Source organism: Aspergillus homomorphus (genome assembly GCF_003184865.1).
Source record: "Aspergillus homomorphus CBS 101889 unplaced genomic scaffold BO97scaffold_3, whole genome shotgun sequence".
Taxonomy (NCBI): domain Eukaryota; kingdom Fungi; phylum Ascomycota; class Eurotiomycetes; order Eurotiales; family Aspergillaceae; genus Aspergillus; species Aspergillus homomorphus.
Window position 1 is genome coordinate 990,231 of NW_020291889.1, and position 16,497 is coordinate 1,006,727.

The following is a 16,497-nucleotide window of genomic DNA, read 5'->3' on the forward strand; positions in this document are numbered from 1 at the left end:
GTTGGATTTCCTGTTATGAGCGATGGCTTGATATTCTAGTACAAGTAGTTCTATATGAACGAGGCAGCGTGTGGTCTGATTTTGCTTAAACCCTACGTACGAACTACAGCTGCAGTTACAAGCATTGTTATCGGAACCACCAATTGACCTGGTAATAGATCAGTAAATCCCTTAACAAATACAGCGATTAGACATCTTACCGATGCAGTTACACTTTCCCCTAATCCCCTGATGCTATGCCACCATCCTCGAGGAATAAAGATACCGTCGCCGGCCTGTAGATGCGCCTCGAACCCGCTGGGCTCAGCAAAGTCATCAGCGGCATCATCCCACACGGCCTTTTCGAGCAGTACCCTCTCCTCACCTTGCATCATCTCATCTCCTCGAAATACGGTAGCCTCGCGGCCAGCACTCTTGCCTATTTGGTGTCGCACCGAGCTGAATACCTTCTGTCCATCCGAGGGGGGTAACAGCCGCACCACCTTCCGTCCAGCCAGCTGAACGAACAGATTCGGATTTGGATCGCGGTGAAGAGGTGTGTACGTGGGCGGGTATCCAATCCAAACGTTTGTGTCGTAGATATCCCCTTTCCCTGCCTGCAAAACTAATTCTGGAGTTGGGAAATCATTGCGGAGAGTCTGCGGCAAGTCATGGAGTTGGCACTGCGCGAGGTAAAGGCGCGTCGTCGGCGATTCGAGCGTTTCCGCGGTAGAGATCCATTCAAGGAATAAGCTCAGAGGCGCGTGAAACTGCCGAAAGCTAGGCTCACCCGTACCTGAGATGGTGTCTGCAGGAGCTTGTGTCAGTTCCAACGGAACGAGGGCATCGGCGCCATGTTGACGCAGGTATGCTGCGTTTAATCCGGGCGGAGCGGAGTAGAACCACTTTTCAAAAGCAGGAAGGGTGCAAAAATGTCGGCGAGGGAGGATTATAGGACGCTCTGGGATAAAGTATGTCTGACGGAAGTGGTCGAGATTGACATCACTAAGAGATTCTAGTGTGCGGTATTGGCGCGAAACCGTGGTGGAGAAGGAGTAGAGACATCGTTGTCTTTGATTGAAAAGGTGGAGGTGCCTCCATACCCGAAGGTTATTGCGGCATGGCCATTGTTGGGTCTTCATTCAGAAAGGTGAGATATCCTGAATCATATGGGGTTTCAGGAGATTGTCCGCAAGGCATCGGAATAACACCTGGGGGTGGTGCTTCAGCCCAACAACTTGGTCGGGCGGTCGGGGAAATTTCCGCCCCGAGGTGCATTGACCAGTTGATGTTGAGCAGATAGTAAACCTTGGTTGAGTCTTACCGCCCTTACATGAGCCAGGACCCAGTTCAACCCGTCTGGGGAAAACGGAAACCCCGCGCGCCCATCCGCTGAGAGGAAGGAATCTATCCGCACCAGGCGCTGCTTTCTTCCACGCCAACAATCATTCGTCCCATCGCGGTCCTCATCCGGCATGGCTTCAGAGTCTCCCCGAAATGATATGGCACCACCTCAACCGGAGTCCACGGAGCAGGATGAAGCCCCAGCTGCTGATACGGCGAAGAGGAAGGCGGAACAGATCAACGGAACGCATACTCGCACCAAGCGGAATCGCTACATCTCAATCGCATGGTATGATTCCGGCTCTGAAATCCACCGAGTCAAAACCGAAACCTTTGTCTGTTGCAACACCGCAAATAGCTGACATAGTACTGGGCGCATTTATTAGTAATGAATGCAAACGACGCAAGATTAAGTGCAATGGCCAGGTACCTTGCCAACGCTGTGGGCACCTTAATCTCGAATGTCAGTTGCGCGCCGCGAGGGCTGTGCGACCCGTATTTGTCTTTGACGCAAGAGATAAGCTGAGCGTTCATCTTAGGCCGATATGCCCCGAACTGCTGCAACAATAATTTTAAGGATTCCGAGTAAGTCCGGCAAGCAGTAATTTCTCAAGTCTCGCGACTTGTATGTCCCGAAGCACCATGGCTAAACGAAGATTCATTACAGGGAGTTTCGGTTAATGAAAGATCAGATCAGAACTTTGCAGGATCAAGTCAATAGTCTCTTTTCCAACCTCAAGGATCTTCGGTCTCAGAGATCGTCTCTAGACTCCCCGGGGCTCGAAGGCTTCTCCCGAGATGGCTCACAATCAGTATTCACGCCAATGCATGCACAGTTGGCTAAACCTCGCATAAGACATCCTCGCTTTCAAGGGCCTACCAGTTCCGCTTTCAGCTTTGATGTCGCGCGTTCTAGCCTGCAAACCATGGGCATCACTCCTGCTGAGGAGATGATAACAGATGATCTCACCACAGCACATGCCACCCCTGCCGGATCCCCGCCTCATGTGGCTCAACTTGTTCCCACAATACATCCAACCAAAGATCCGATATGGGTAATCAAACGGGATGAGGCTTTGCGACTCTGCCAAGTCTACGAGGAAGAAGTCGGAATCATGTACCCACTCATAGATATCGCACACGTAGCGCAGCAAGTCAACTTGCTCTACACATTTATGGAAGCTGCGACACGCACTGGCTTCACGCAGAGAGGGCTTTCTGGTTCAGATGGTCTCCATGACGATAGCACGCTTCTTCTGAAGATGATTCTCGCCATTACTCTGGTCATAGAGGGAGGCGGCCAGAGCGAGCTTGGACGGCGTCTATATCTAAGTGTCAAGCCGGTTGCTGAGGCTAAAATATGGGACTCGTTGGATATCAGAACTATTCAACTATATGGTTTGATAGTATGTTCGGCAATTTCGAGCTCGAACAACACAGCTGATGACTCTGAGCACAGGCAACCTATCATTTCCATTCAGACGATGACGCCATGGCATACCGCATTATTGGTCTGGCAGCACGCATGTGTCTCGAAATGGGTCTACACCGACGAGATGCGCTGGCAAAATCATTTCCCAACGAGGGCCAGTGGCCTTCCATTGTTAAGACGTTCTGGTCGATATATTGTCTAGACCGACGTTGGAGCTTTGGTACAGGATTGCCCTTCATAATCCAGGATGAAGACATTGATGCCAACCTACCCGAGCCGGTAAGTTACATTGTCCGATGATTTGTCCAGTGATTCGTAGCGCTGACTGGTCATTAGGATGTTTCTCTGCTGTATTTAAGATGCATGATATCTTACAACCGTATCAGCTCGAAAATATGGTATTCTGGGCTTGGTTCGGAAGGAGCAACTGATATACGACGGGATGAGATCGGCTATTTGGACTATCAGATTCTCCAATGGTATAAGCAGGTCCCAGATGGGCTAAAGTTCTACCCAGTCGAAACTCCGAAACATAATCATGGAGAATCAACCAGTCGAGGTCTTCGAAGATTGAGGATACTCTTGTATCTACGCATGAATCAGCTTCGGATCCTCATTTACCGGCCAGTACTGCATTCCGCGGCGAGCATTGCTGAAGACAAAGGCCACGCGCAGACTGTGGTAGATGTCGCCAAAGACACGATCCGAGTACTCACCCGACTGAACGGGACTTCTGATATCTATCGTACGCAGCAGATCACTTTCAATTATTTCCTAGTCGCCGCCTTAGCGGTCCTCTTCCTTGCCGTATGCCATGCACCCAATGACTTCAACCGACAAGTGCGGGACGAATTCTACATGGCTCTCGAACTCGTCAGTGGGTTCAGCACCAAATCCTATGTATCTAAGCGACTGTGGAAAACCATCAAAGGTCTCCGCAAGATAGGGGAACGATTGGGGGTCATTGTACGGCCATTTGGAACCGACTCCAACGATCCTCATTCTTCAGCGGCGGTTGCGATGGCCGGATTGGCCGGTCACCCAATCGAAGACCTTTCGGTGTATGGCCCGGTGAATGGTGTCGGGGAGCTAGGTAACAGCCCGTTAAACGGACTGCAGATGAGCCATGAACTCACAAATCTTTTCGAGGCGGTTGGGGGTTTTGGCAACTTCATTACTTCCGCGGGCCCTTCTGAAGGGCTCAATGGCTTCATGGGGCAGGATGGAGAAATCCAAAATACGGGGGAAGGTTTATCGGGCGTCCTTGGAGATGAAGGCGAATGGTCACGAGTCATACGAGGTCTATTTTAGAGGACTCGAGGTGTATTTAGCATATGGCGATTGACCGTCTTGGAACCCGCCCAAGTTGTAAATAAGGTCTCTTCCTTTCGCCATTGGTAGACGCAAACCCCTTACAGAAACTTTCCGATTCATATGGTTTCGCCCTGGTCCTCAGGAGAAATAGGAGAGAAGATCATATCAGAGAGAACAATCTGATATGTAATCACGTGACCATACGGGTGTCGTACAGGGAAGGCTCACCCAAGGCGCTCCTCCAGTGCAACTGCACGGTCGCCATAGTAAGTCCGGATGGTCTCAAAGACATGCTTTCATGAGTGCTTCGATCACTGTCACCGCTATCTTCATGGTCTTGTTGTTTGTCCGTGTTGAGCTGAAATCCAGCCCTCTGGCATCTGCCTCTCCCACCCTCTCACCGCCCCACAAATCCAATTTCGGAAGCCCCTCGACAACCTCCGTCGATCGATCCATCCATCCAGAACCGAGCTGGGAGTACGTGATCCAGCCTCATTCCCAGCTTTCCACTCATTCGGTGACTGTTAGACTCCTGCTCAGAGCCTGCATTGTGGCGTTCCATGTTCTCTTAAGTGATTGTCGGTTAGTGGACATCCTAAAACTGTTATCGCGTCGACGTTCCCTCATCGCACAATAATCCGCCGGCCCGCACACTGCCCATGACCCCTCAGCTTATCAGCCAGACGCAAGGCTTCTAATTGATCATCGCAGCAGTTCGCCTTCCACGGCCTCTCTCATCAGCACCTGAACCCCTGTGTCTACATCTTCCCTCCCTTTCACGTTAGGGAGTGTCACAACGTATCCGACAGACTTGTACCCGGCACTCGATATAGCCGGTGCAGGTTTCAGCCCGCGCCCTATCTCGGAACGAGATTCATATCGGAAGCCTGTTGCCCCCGTTAGCTCGGCAACGTGTCGAGAGAGACAGGTTCGGCGTTGGCCGACGGCCTAGACAGGCTGGATCTGAGTCAACTGTCTGAATCAACGCCCTCATCATCCGCGTCGGACTCATTCGATATGTCGTCGTCGGAAGGTGCACCGGAGTCATGGATCGCCTCCTTCTGCTCCTTGATGGGTCATGAGTTCTTTGCAGAAGTCTCGGAGGATTTCATTGAGGATGACTTCAACCTCACTGGTCTCCAGTCACAAGTTCCCATGTACAAGGAGGCGCTGGAGATGATATTGGACGTGGAACCGGAGGAAGACGACGAGGACGAGGAGGAAGAGGACGAGGATGAGGATGAAGACGAGATACTGGGCGATGACAAGCCTCCGGGCTACCGAAGAGCTGGAGAGCGCAGACATGCGCGGGTGGCAAGCGATTTGAGTGTGATTGAGGGCTCAGCCGAGTTGTTATACGGCTTGATTCATCAACGGTACATCACTTCACGACCTGGTATCCAGCAGATGCTTGAAAAATATGAGATGCAGCATTTTGGTGTCTGTCCCAGAGTATACTGCAATGGTTGCAGGGTCTTGCCCGTTGGTCGCTCAGATACCCCCGGCCAGGAGACGGTCAAATTGTTTTGTCCCAGTTGTCAGGACTTGTACACACCACCCAACAGTCGATTTCACTCGGTTGATGGCGCCTTCTTCGGCACTACTTTTGGCTGCCTGTTCTTTATGACTTTCCCCGATTTGGATATTGGATCTCGGATGGATAGTTCCCTGTCTGCTCTTTCTCCCACGCGCTCTTCCTCCCTGACATCTTCCTCTATCAACAACCAGGTGTCTCCAGATGTGCCGCCTCCCAACCAGCCCGTCGAGATCAACGGCATGCGCACGGTCAACTTCAGCCCTGGTCTCGGCCCAGGCCGCATTTATGAATCAAGGATCTATGGATTCCGTGTTTCGGAGAGGTCACGGTCAGGTCCCCGCATGAAGTGGCTGCGCATGAAACCCCTTGATATTCGCGAATTGGACGAAATGTCTCGCTACGAAGCGCTACATGGGGAGGCGGATAACGATGGTGACACCGAGATGGGCAGTGGTAATGGCACCGCTGCTCAGAACGCTGCCATCGCCAGACGGAAGAAAGCCCCAATGCGGAGGCGCCGGTACAACCCGGACCAAATGAGCATCAACGGAGCGGACGCTGGCTGAAATAATTGTCGTCATGCTTGGATGAAACTTCGCGCTTTTTCTCTATCCTTTTTTCTTGGGCTACTTGTGTGAAGACAACTCCTTCAATTCTCATTAATTTCTTTCCCTCTTTTGAAGGAATCGCTTTCATTTTTTTCTGTTTGCCTTTTCTTAATTTTCTTTCGTGATTCGACTTGTCTGTCTCCCACCACCATCGACCTAGCGAGGTGTGATTCCTACTGCAACCGAATCAACCCGCTGCCAGCAAACATCACCTTCTCCGTTCGCTGTCGTACGCATCGCCCTAAACTCATATATCTACTTATGTCTAGTGATATTGTCTCACCTTGTCTTATGTTTCGTTTCTCCTGTTGACCTGCATCCAGGCGTCGTTGAGTCAAGTTGTCGTCCTTGGCGTACAGATTCACGTTCACAATACAGTACAAATAAACCATGCCAAGATAGTTTTCATTCCAGACAGTTAGCTCGTTAGGAGGCTGCGTTGTAGTTACGCTGAGGGAGTGTCTGTCTGCATCTGAATGACGGATCAAACTCATCAACGTCCCGTACTAGTGACCCTAGTCGTACCTCACATGTGTGAGCTATTTTCGGGACAGGAAGGCTCGGGAAGTCTGTGGCCGAGAAAAGAGTTTCGAGGGCTCATAGATCACCTCGTTCATCCTGTGTGACATTTCACAACTGTGTCTTCGTTTGAAATTAGTCTCAAAATCCGCAAGGCCAAGGAAGGTCGAATTCCTGCGCTCGATCCGCTTATTCTCTTTCTGTCTTCTCTACCAAACATCGCATTGTAGGCGGCATTCGCGAAGGATAGAAAGAGGTTAACACCTCGTGTGGCCACGGGCTCTTCGGGAGACTAAAGAAGTCACCGCTGGTATGTATGTACTTACTGTACAGGGAGGGGGTGGTTGCGTTTCGGCGAAGTCCGAGATCGAGTCGGCCGCGTTGGGCTCAGGAATAGTCACCTGAAACTCACAAACATGCCATGGTTATAGATTGTTTTCTTGTAGAGCAATCCGATACTCAAAATGTGGGCTTGGGAAGGGAACAAAAGAGAGAAACAAAAGAGCTATCTAGTGCCCGAAGAACTATGTTAACATGTATACCCGGCGGTCAGCAAAGGTTAGCCCGGAGTCTGCTTGACACCAAGAAAACCACAGATTTGGCAGCTAGAGGCTCTAATACCACAAGGGGGTCTTCGCACGTGGTCTTCAAATTAAGAAAAAGAGGGGCACCGGCCGTAATCTTCAGGCCCCGGAAGAATTAAGGTGATGATTTTATGTTAATGACGATTAGTGACATCCTTCACAAGATTGCTTCCCTTCCACCCCTCTCTTCGCTGTTGATCTCCCCAGTAAGCCTTTTACCCTTATTCGTGGTCATCTTACCGCCAAAAGTAGTAGCAGCATGTGTGTGTGCGTGTGTGAGAAAGCGCTCTACGGCTTGCTTTAAGGCGTCCAACCGGCTCAATCCTCCAGGATTCTCCATGTGCTGTGCTTGCGGATGTGACACACTGGGTACTGTCGGAACCGACCAGGATTGTCCGCCAGTCCTTCTAGGTAGCAGACTCTTCCTGATTTGCGCACGCAACTTACGGAACTCATCTGGATGAGGTCGGATTTCACCGTCATTTACCTCTTGGTACGACAGACAAACCTTGAATTGAGCCGCTCTGGGTTTCAACATGCTCGAATGATTTGCACCCGATGTTGAGGCCTCACATTAGCGTGACCAGATTATTGCGCGTCTATACGAGCTCCGACGGAGTGAAGGAGCGCCTTTACGACAAGCAGGATCTCTGCGCTCCAGCTCACCATAACCCCATGTAACCCAATTCGGGGGAGGGCGGGGCGTCTGGATTTGTTGCAACGTTAGAATAACTACTAATACAATCATAGTCTCAGCCGCTTCCGGGGAAAGACAATCCTGGCTGGTGCCAGCGAGCTGCTTCTCTACGGGTTGTTGCACAAAACACGCGAAGAAAGACTTAACTCAAAGAGTGACGGAGAGAGCGCGCAAGTAAATCGGGAGATTATTCACATGTAATTCAGTCCTACTTCAGTCCCGACAATTTTGGTGGCTCAAATGCTCGTATCTAGCGGAACAAAGCTGTTTCTCTTGCTGAGGGTACATGTAAAAGGCTGCTGATAAGAAATGGTAGTCGGTGATCCGAAAAGTTGGATGAGGATTTACTGGAAGCTCAATGCCAATGGCGGAGTTCAAAAATGATGTGATGTCCTCAAGATAGGTCTCTGGGCACCGCATCTCAAGTGAGCTTGCATATCATGCCAAGCAAGGATCCTGCTGGTACTAGTTCAGACAAACTACTAATATATCTTGTGTTGCCCGAGAAGTCCGAATTTCTGGAAGTACGGTATAGTGGAAGTTACTACTTTCAGCTCGGATTGATCGAGTCGTGGAGATAGCAACTGCTCGGTCCGGAAAGGAAACCATCACAAATTACCTGAGATCCGACCTACCATGGCCGCAACTAAAAATAATTTTTGCGCGATTCGTCGTATAGCCCGACTGTGACAATTGGAGATAAGGGTTAAATCCGAGTACTGTACAATAGAGTCTGAAGCGGAAGGACCGAGCTGAGACATGGCATACTTACGACAACACTGCAACACGGGTTGTTTGTCCAAACTGTCTCTCCTAGATCCAGACTAACCACCGAGCAAGCTACACAGGCTTGAAACAAAGTCTGCAAGGTAGCCTGGATGAGAGTAGTCTGGCCAGCTGTTCACGGCGAAGGTTTACCTGAAGTGATTCGAAATTGCCCAATCTGTTGATGCTAACATAATTCGTACCACGTCTTGCCGCGAGGTGTTGTGTGGAGGCGCAGCAGCAACATGCCAGCAATCTTCTGACATACGTCACTTTGGCAACCTGAGCAGAGCCTCATAAGAGGTAAGCATGGCCATTCGTTACTACCTTGTTACAAGGGGTGGTTGCATTTGGTCCGTCAAAATTCCGCCATTGCCGTTCGATCTCTCTTGGGGGAAGGAGGCAAGGTCGGTCGGGAGCGGAACTGATGGTTGCCCGGGCTGGAGTCCGGCCCAGGCGCTGGACGGCCACAGTGGGTTGTAGGATCTTTCAGATTCAGCTCCAGCCTAGTCCAAGTCTTTGTGGTCAAGAGACCTCTTGCTTGTCTCCGATCAAAGGCAAGAGGTTGACAAATGGTGATTGGCTGCGGAGTTTTGTCTTTGAGCCCAATTCAAGCAGCCCTGCAAAAGTTGCATTCTGGTTGGTGAGTCATTCAGACCAGGCAAACCACACACACCCTGTTCAAAAGTGGAAGGCCTTGCGATCAACTTGAACTGGAACATCAAGGCCTGTTTGGGCAGAGGAGTGGAGGGGTTCTGCTTTGGGGCCGATCATCATTGGTGGATGCGAGATGCAAAGTTGCCGATGAATTTTCAGCCCCATGGTGTATCTTTCTCGAGCTGCTGTTGCTGCAGCTTCATGGTGCTTTCATGACCTGTCTGGTAAAAGCCAGACAGGATATTCGTCAGTCAGTCTGCCGCCTAGACAGAAGAACAATGAGAGGCAGAGGATAAGGATGGAGTAGGAAAGAGTGGGGAGCTGCTATGGAGCTGAGGGGCCGAGCCCGCCCGGATTTGGTGATTTACCCAAAATGGAAGGGACGGCACGGCCGACCGACGAGCCGCCGATGGCAGGTGCACCTTACCTAACCAGGCATGGCTGGTGTGCTCCACTCGCTTAGCTCCACTAGGCTGGGGGCTGAAAATTCGGGTACGGTACGAGTAGTACTAACAATGCCTGGAACCTGGAAGGGTACAACTACAGACGAGCCCACGAATCATGCACGTCAGCCATGTAGTGGAAGGCTTCCCCCCCCCTTTAAGTTCAAGTTCAAGGTGCTTCCTCCACTCCTCCCCACCCCACCCCACCAGTGCTGTGTGGTTCTGTCCCCCAGTACAACTTCACTAAAGTAATTCACCAGGTACAAGACCAAAGCTCAACAAAGCTGTATTCGTGATTACTGTAACTGTAGACATGCTGCTCCACTGGTCTGGCCCGAATTGTGGATCAAACACTGGGATCGGTACCTTAACTGTTACAATCCTCCGCGTCGACCTCGCATTGTCGTTGATTGTTCTTTCGCGAATTCATGCTCCCTCTCTCTTACTTGGATGTTCATTGAAATTATGCTAAACGGGATTGTATCATGATTCGCGCCTTAAAACAAATCCAATTGCCCGAACATGCCCCTCAGGGCCAATTTTGACATGAACACCACCAACAAATGCCTCTATCACCAACGGGTATGAAATTAGACACACTCTTCAATCGGGCCCTTGGTGTCGATTAAGAAGACTTCTTCTCGACTAATATGAGAGGACTCCTCATCGAGCAAGTGGAGACGAATAAACAAGCAAAGGACAAATCACGGAGAACCACTCTAGGCAATCTATCGAGCAGGTTGGAGGAAAGAAGCCTGGAACCAAGCAAAAAGATACATTAGGAAACGGAAAAGAAAGAGCTATAGAACCGCTTGAAACCCTGATACCAATAATACATCATTGCACTCGTTAGAAAGTAGTAATCGCCGAAAAGTGAAGAGGAATAGAAGGGGAGCCGCGGGAACGAGAGTGTCGTCCCGGGATCACATGAAAGGATACATATGGGGAGAGCATGGTCCCGATTCGGGTGTAAGAGGGCCTGTCCCGAGCGAGGGCTCTGCTGGAGTCGAAGGTGAGGAGTGGCCATCGCTTTGAGCCGAAGACAATGGTGGCATCTGAGAAAGGAAATTAGCACCTTGACCATGAAGCTCCGGTCTAAACAATCGTCAAGTAGAGAGAGGGGGTATGTACAGGGATATTGGTCTCGGGCAAGTGCTGTGGTGTCGGACACAGATCGATGCCGGCCATTGAGGCATAACTCATGCTGAAAGGACTGACAATCTCGTCATCGGCATATGAATGAGGCTTCTTTGACGGTCCAGTGCCTGACATAGCGACAGGAAGGATTGAAGGCAGGTGAGGGTATTCGTTGTGGTAGGGAAGATCATGGTAGCTGCTGCCGATCGAATGATATGCCGGCGGCTGACCGTAGCTCGAGTGGCCATACGGATCCAAGTGCGAGTAAGATGGGTAGGAGAACACCGGTGGCGGAGATGCTGAAAGCTGGCGAGTACACTGGTGAGAGAACATTGACCCTCGATCATCGGAAGTGGAACAGCTGTCGTAGAACGAGCCTCGTTCGCTGGGCGAGTGGCTGTTTATGTTTTGACTGGTCTTGGACGCCCGGCTCTGTTTGCTACGACCAGACTTCGCCGTGTGCGTTGTCTTCGGATGTTCCAGTCTCTCAAGCGTTCTTTCAGGCGACGTCGATGCTGTAGCCGCTCTCTTTTCCAGATCCTCCAGACGGCGCTTTAATTTCTTGCCTACATGCAAGCATATATGGTCAGTCAATAGTCTTCGAAGCTCCATGAGGTCAGTCAAGCCTACGGTAGTTCCTCTGTGCAATGCGATTCTGTATCCGGCGCCGCTCTGCAAGATCGGAGATCTTGGTCCAATCTTCGTTAGGGTTGGCATTTGGGCTGAATGCGCTGCTGGATGCGTGACTTGATGAGCTTCTCGAGCTCGAGGATTGAGGATAGGAGTAGTTGGATGAACGGTGCATGTTGAGCATAGACAAGAGAAAGATATAAAATTCTTAAATGTTGTTGGCCGAATGTATGTGGTGAGCACTGTTGTAATTGACAATTGTAGTGTAGAGAGAGGATTTAAGATCACTATATAGTTGCGTACTGTGCACAGACAATAGTGACAGGTCCTTGATGAACCACGGCTTTTGATTTCGTGGAAGAAATGCGCAGGAAGCAATCACTATTTAAGACAAAATTAAGCCATGGGTCGATCAGCTGGCGAACAGGTCTGTAGCTTGTGCCTGCTAAGCCCCGGGTCCGAATGAAAGTAGCCCATCAGTGATAGAGGACTTAACCGTTGCGATAGCAGCGTTAGTCCGTGCTCCGCAGGCTATTTTCATGGGTCTGATTATTTTTTCAGATTTTTTTCCACTTCTCTAATTTGGAATTTACTGGAATAAGAATCATTATTTGATTGTAGTTACTGTACTTGGAGGGGAAATCTCCTTGGTCAATTTCATTTGACTATTTTATTTTATTATTTGACTTTATTATCCTAGAGGAGGGGGGAGGGGGCCGTGGGGGGGGGGGACGCAAAGTGACTTTGGGGTGGACATTCGCAGGGAATGCATGGCTTGACCATGTGTTGGTAAGGAACCTTACCCGAATGGATGCGCCGATGTGCAGGGCTGGGCTGCGTCACTAATGGTTGGCGTGGGTTAGGGGGAATCCTAGACCATGAGGCTGTTTTAGCGGACCCCGATGGCCGATGTGGCCGGAAGGGAGGAAGGGGACAGAGTCAGACAGGCATGATATCAGGCTGTGCTAGATTGACACCAAGTTCGGGTTTGTCCACCAATCTCAACCATGTGGTTCCATATCGCGCATACCGATCCATTACGAGGTGGATTATCAGTAACTACCCAGTATCTACGAGACGGCGTCCTCCGTACTTAGTGCAATCGGCCGCAGCATTCCTTCGGAGGAGGGGATTGGAATGACCCCGATGCCTCGTAGATCTCGGTCCGCCGCCCGCATCTCGTCTGTTTCCAATTTGCTTTCCCTGAATTACCAATCGAGATTCGAAGCCATAAAACCTCCAAGAACCTTCCCTAGGCTTGGATCCAAGAAGAATGGCCGGCCGTAATTCCTTCGACCGGCGTAAATGATCTAACACTCAGCCTTTAAGGGAGCTGAAAGTCTTGATCCAAGGATCGAAAATGGGTGTGCTAGCGGGCATTTTCCAGACTGGTATAGTGCATCTCTGGATGCGGTTAATCGAGCCAACCGAGATCGATAGAAGAAGCCCGAGTGTTGCACGGCCATGCGCCAGGCTCCCTTGGATGTTGACCTCGCATATAATGTGGGGAAGCTTCGCATCGAGGGCTGTATAGACCCCCCAAGTAGGTATGTACAAAGGACATGGACGGACCCATGCGACTGTAAGATCCGTCTTACCGATGGAGACTTAAGTGTAGTTGGAGCCTGGGACGACTGGAGAAGAGCATAGTGGTCTGTATGCAAACCGAACTCAAGAGACTCATAGAAGAAGGGTCCAGTAGCGGCTGGTTCGGTTGGCATGAAACAAGGTAGGTACGTGTGCGTGGCTTCGTGGCTTGACAGTGGGCACAAGGATTAAAATCAAGGAGGGGGCTGAAATCGCCCGTAGTTATGTTGGGGTATTGTGACAGTACGTACGGCCTAGGTATCATTGGTAAGTTTGCGCCTGAGTATGGTTACACAGCATTTAAATCCGCTGAGCCCATTAGGTCCCTCAATGCTGTTTGTTTTGGTACAGTCCCTGAGGCATGAGTTATTCCAAAGGGACTCCAAGGCGACAGTTACTTTGCAGACCGGCAGGGGATGCGGAGTGAGAAGGAGAACAAGAACGAAGAAGAGGGCGATGATGATGATGATGATGATGATGATGATGATGATGGTTGAGACTTCGCCAAGAGCGGAGGTTGTTCGACAGTGATATATGTACAGTATACACTCGAAGAACCCTTTGCAATCACAATCCTTCTTCTCCAGTAGAGCTCTGTGACCTAATTCATGTAAAGCGCATATTGAAGTGCTACCCTGCTAGGGTAATTTAGACAACCTGAGTGAAGTGCTTCGGCCGACCCGATTGAATGAACCATGGATGCTGGAAGGCAGTAGTCCGTAAACGTTGTTCCTGCGATTAATAATGCTTAGCGAGCATTCTGATTCAGGATCACTGGCCAACATGTCTCTTTCAAAGCTTGCCAGTGTGTTGGTCCGCTTATCTGTACTTTCTGCGTCTTTTTTTCTCAAAATACCTTCGGGTACTACGGACACTCAACACAGGCGGGGCAATCCTCTTTTGCTTGGGGAATCCCCGCACAGGCGGTGGGTTCAACGTTGTAACTTAAATCGATATGGTCAATTCTGTTGAATGGCTTTTGTTCTGCTCGGACAGATGCCTCGACGGATCAGCTCGGTTCCAGTCTTGCCCCGCGCGCGAGATTCTTTGTCTGGGTGCTTCCAAAGTATGCCCGGATTTAGCAGTCTCTCCTCCGCGGCCCCGGTGCAGTTCTCTCCAGCTCCAAAAGTCCGACGTAGATTCTTAGTTATCAAATCTCCGTAGTCAGGTAGTGTTATTTGTGAAAACCATAGGGCCTACTGTTCCTCTCATCTTACTTGCAAGCGACTTTGCACCATGCATGGGGTCAGGAAGATGACCCCCGAGTTCGATCACGACTGTGCACCGCATTTTCCAGAACAGGGCGCCAAGTTTCCTACTTACTAGGTACTGTAAATACTAAGGGAGGCATACCATCTGCCGCACTCAGGGGTTCTACACCTTCGAGCGACCTTCTGCGCAGTAACTATCTGCAGGCTAATGGCCGTAGCCAAATGCCAGGACATGTGAAAACGAGCCTTGAGTGCACGGCCTCGACTTCGGCCACGTTGCACCCCTTGATCTTGGCAGGACACTAAGGATAAAGATCTCACCATCTCCGAGCGGCTGGTCTGGATAAGGGGCGGCTATGGGAATAGAATGCTCCTTACCTTCTCACCCAACATTGTTCCGTCGCATTTTCAGTTCTGTGGGTCAGTCAGTCATCCTCAAATGTATGTCACTTGAACGATCAATGTCTTGGCTTCCTCTATTGGACACACCTTGTTTGGGATTCCGTTGTACTTAGTAGGTTTTCATGGCTGTTGGTTTTTTATGTGTGCCACAGTGATTAAGCACAGCCCACCTTGTCACTCACTAGGCAACTGGCCCTTCCGCCCCTCCCGGGCCTTAGTCACTGTCTCACGGCAGAAGTGGCCCCTTCGCCCTTGGGCTCGGGGTGTGTCTTTCCCTTCTTTTGTTGCGACTGCGCGACCATCATCTACAACTGCATGCTTTCATCACTAGACTGCGTTCTGCCTCGAAATTCAGCTACGACTAATTAAACAATTTTGCGCCTCCCCAGCCGGTTGTTACGTAGTGGCTGCGCTTCGGGAAGGCCCCCAGTGAAAAATAACTCATTTGTTCACTCCGGTCCAAATGGGGTCCTGCTAAATGTAGGTAGCGCCTGCGACATCCATTAATGTTCGTTATGTCCATTTAGTATTGGGCTTGTCACACCGAGAACAAGATTCAGAGGGACAAATGAGGGGACAGAATCGCTTCGCGACCGACGGGGCCAATAGTCTCGAGTCAATGTAGCCAGCCATGTTCAACCCCAAGTGTCATTTAGCGAGACGACAAATAATCATCCCTCTTCAGTAGGGCCGACCATGAGACCCTCAGATGCCCATTCTGATCATGCTCTTGCGGCTCAATTACTTACCTACTAGTAGTTACTCGGTACCTACCTAGTACTTCTAGACATACACCCAATTTGGAAGGAGAAGGGCCGAGTCCTGAGCCGCCTAGGGCCTGATTCATCATAGCCCACCACTTCTTCAGCATTGTTTAAGGCTGAAGGGGCTAAGGATCATTTACGGAGTGATTAATTGATTACAGGATTGCGGGACTAGGTCGACATGAATGGCCAGTGCTCTTTCGATCAAACAACAAGTAAATGATGATGGCGGGATGTATATAGTGGAGTTGTACCCCGTATCCGTCTAGTCAACACTGCCCGAGCCCCGGTGCTGTCCGCAAACCTACATATGCGTCGCGTTAAGGCGGGTATCTCATACCCGTAGCTGCTTTGGAAGGAACTCAAATATCCTTCCAGGTGATGAGACGCCGCCTGCTCGTATGACTGTGCTCATATTGTCATGCAGGTGTACTGTACATCGTTGACATGCCGAAATAGGTTTCAACTGCTAAAATCCTGCGCTAAAGCCGGGCATGCCCGGTGCTCATTGGCAGCAGGCCCAGCTCGTATATTCATAGTAGTACTACTAGAGGCACGCGGGTGGGTAAATGCGTGGGTAAGCTGAAGCTATTTCTGCATGCCGATGGCTTTGCCTAAGGGCTTGTCTGGCAGTGACCTGAAAGAATTCGAGAAACTGCCATGGACAGCACTTGGCGCGTGTCACATCGATTCTTCTCGCTTTTCTAGAAACGACCCAGGATGTGTGAATTTGAGTTGCTCTGCTACACTGCATTGCACCATATTGTTTCAAGTGGCAACTGTAATGCTGATACCCACGACAATATTAGTGATCAAGTACTTAGGGCTTGCAGTAGCTCCATGTGTGAGTCCTGTCTTTAGTTATCTTTGCTCGAATGGCGTACAAG

General features: G+C 50.3%; 4 protein-coding genes across 4 annotated transcripts; 2 read left to right on the plus strand and 2 right to left on the minus strand.

Moving 5' to 3' along the window:
* Window positions 1-127: 127 nt before the first annotated feature.
* On the minus strand, window positions 128-1,121 carry BO97DRAFT_336079 (putative JmjC domain protein; the record flags this gene model as incomplete). The annotated part of the gene is made up of 2 exons (XM_025691450.1): window positions 128-148; window positions 201-1,121. The coding sequence occupies 2 exons, from the start codon at window positions 1,119-1,121 to the stop codon at window positions 128-130; spliced, it is 942 nt and encodes a 313-aa protein (XP_025555689.1).
* A 333-nt stretch (window positions 1,122-1,454) lies between these two features.
* Window positions 1,455-4,167, plus strand: BO97DRAFT_383117 (transcription factor domain-containing protein; the record flags this gene model as incomplete). Its single annotated transcript, XM_025693340.1, has 6 exons — window positions 1,455-1,612; window positions 1,710-1,786; window positions 1,863-1,908; window positions 1,991-2,729; window positions 2,783-3,034; window positions 3,092-4,167. 6 exons carry the CDS (start codon window positions 1,455-1,457, stop codon window positions 4,064-4,066), a joined length of 2,247 nt encoding a protein of 748 aa, XP_025555690.1. The 3' UTR covers window positions 4,067-4,167.
* Window positions 4,168-4,656: 489 nt separating this feature from the next.
* Window positions 4,657-6,207, plus strand: BO97DRAFT_402929 (casein kinase II subunit beta). Its single transcript, XM_025694622.1, has one exon. The coding sequence runs from the start codon at window positions 5,087-5,089 to the stop codon at window positions 6,170-6,172; it is 1,086 nt and encodes a 361-aa protein (XP_025555691.1). The 5' UTR covers window positions 4,657-5,086; the 3' UTR covers window positions 6,173-6,207.
* Window positions 6,208-10,314: 4,107 nt separating this feature from the next.
* Window positions 10,315-12,081, minus strand: BO97DRAFT_402930 (uncharacterized protein). Its single transcript, XM_025694623.1, has 3 exons — window positions 11,647-12,081; window positions 11,011-11,582; window positions 10,315-10,934 (listed from the first exon to the last, which is right to left on the minus strand). The coding sequence occupies exons 1-3, from the start codon at window positions 11,819-11,821 to the stop codon at window positions 10,803-10,805; spliced, it is 879 nt and encodes a 292-aa protein (XP_025555692.1). The 5' UTR covers window positions 11,822-12,081; the 3' UTR covers window positions 10,315-10,802.
* Between the last annotated feature and the right edge of the window lie 4,416 nt (window positions 12,082-16,497).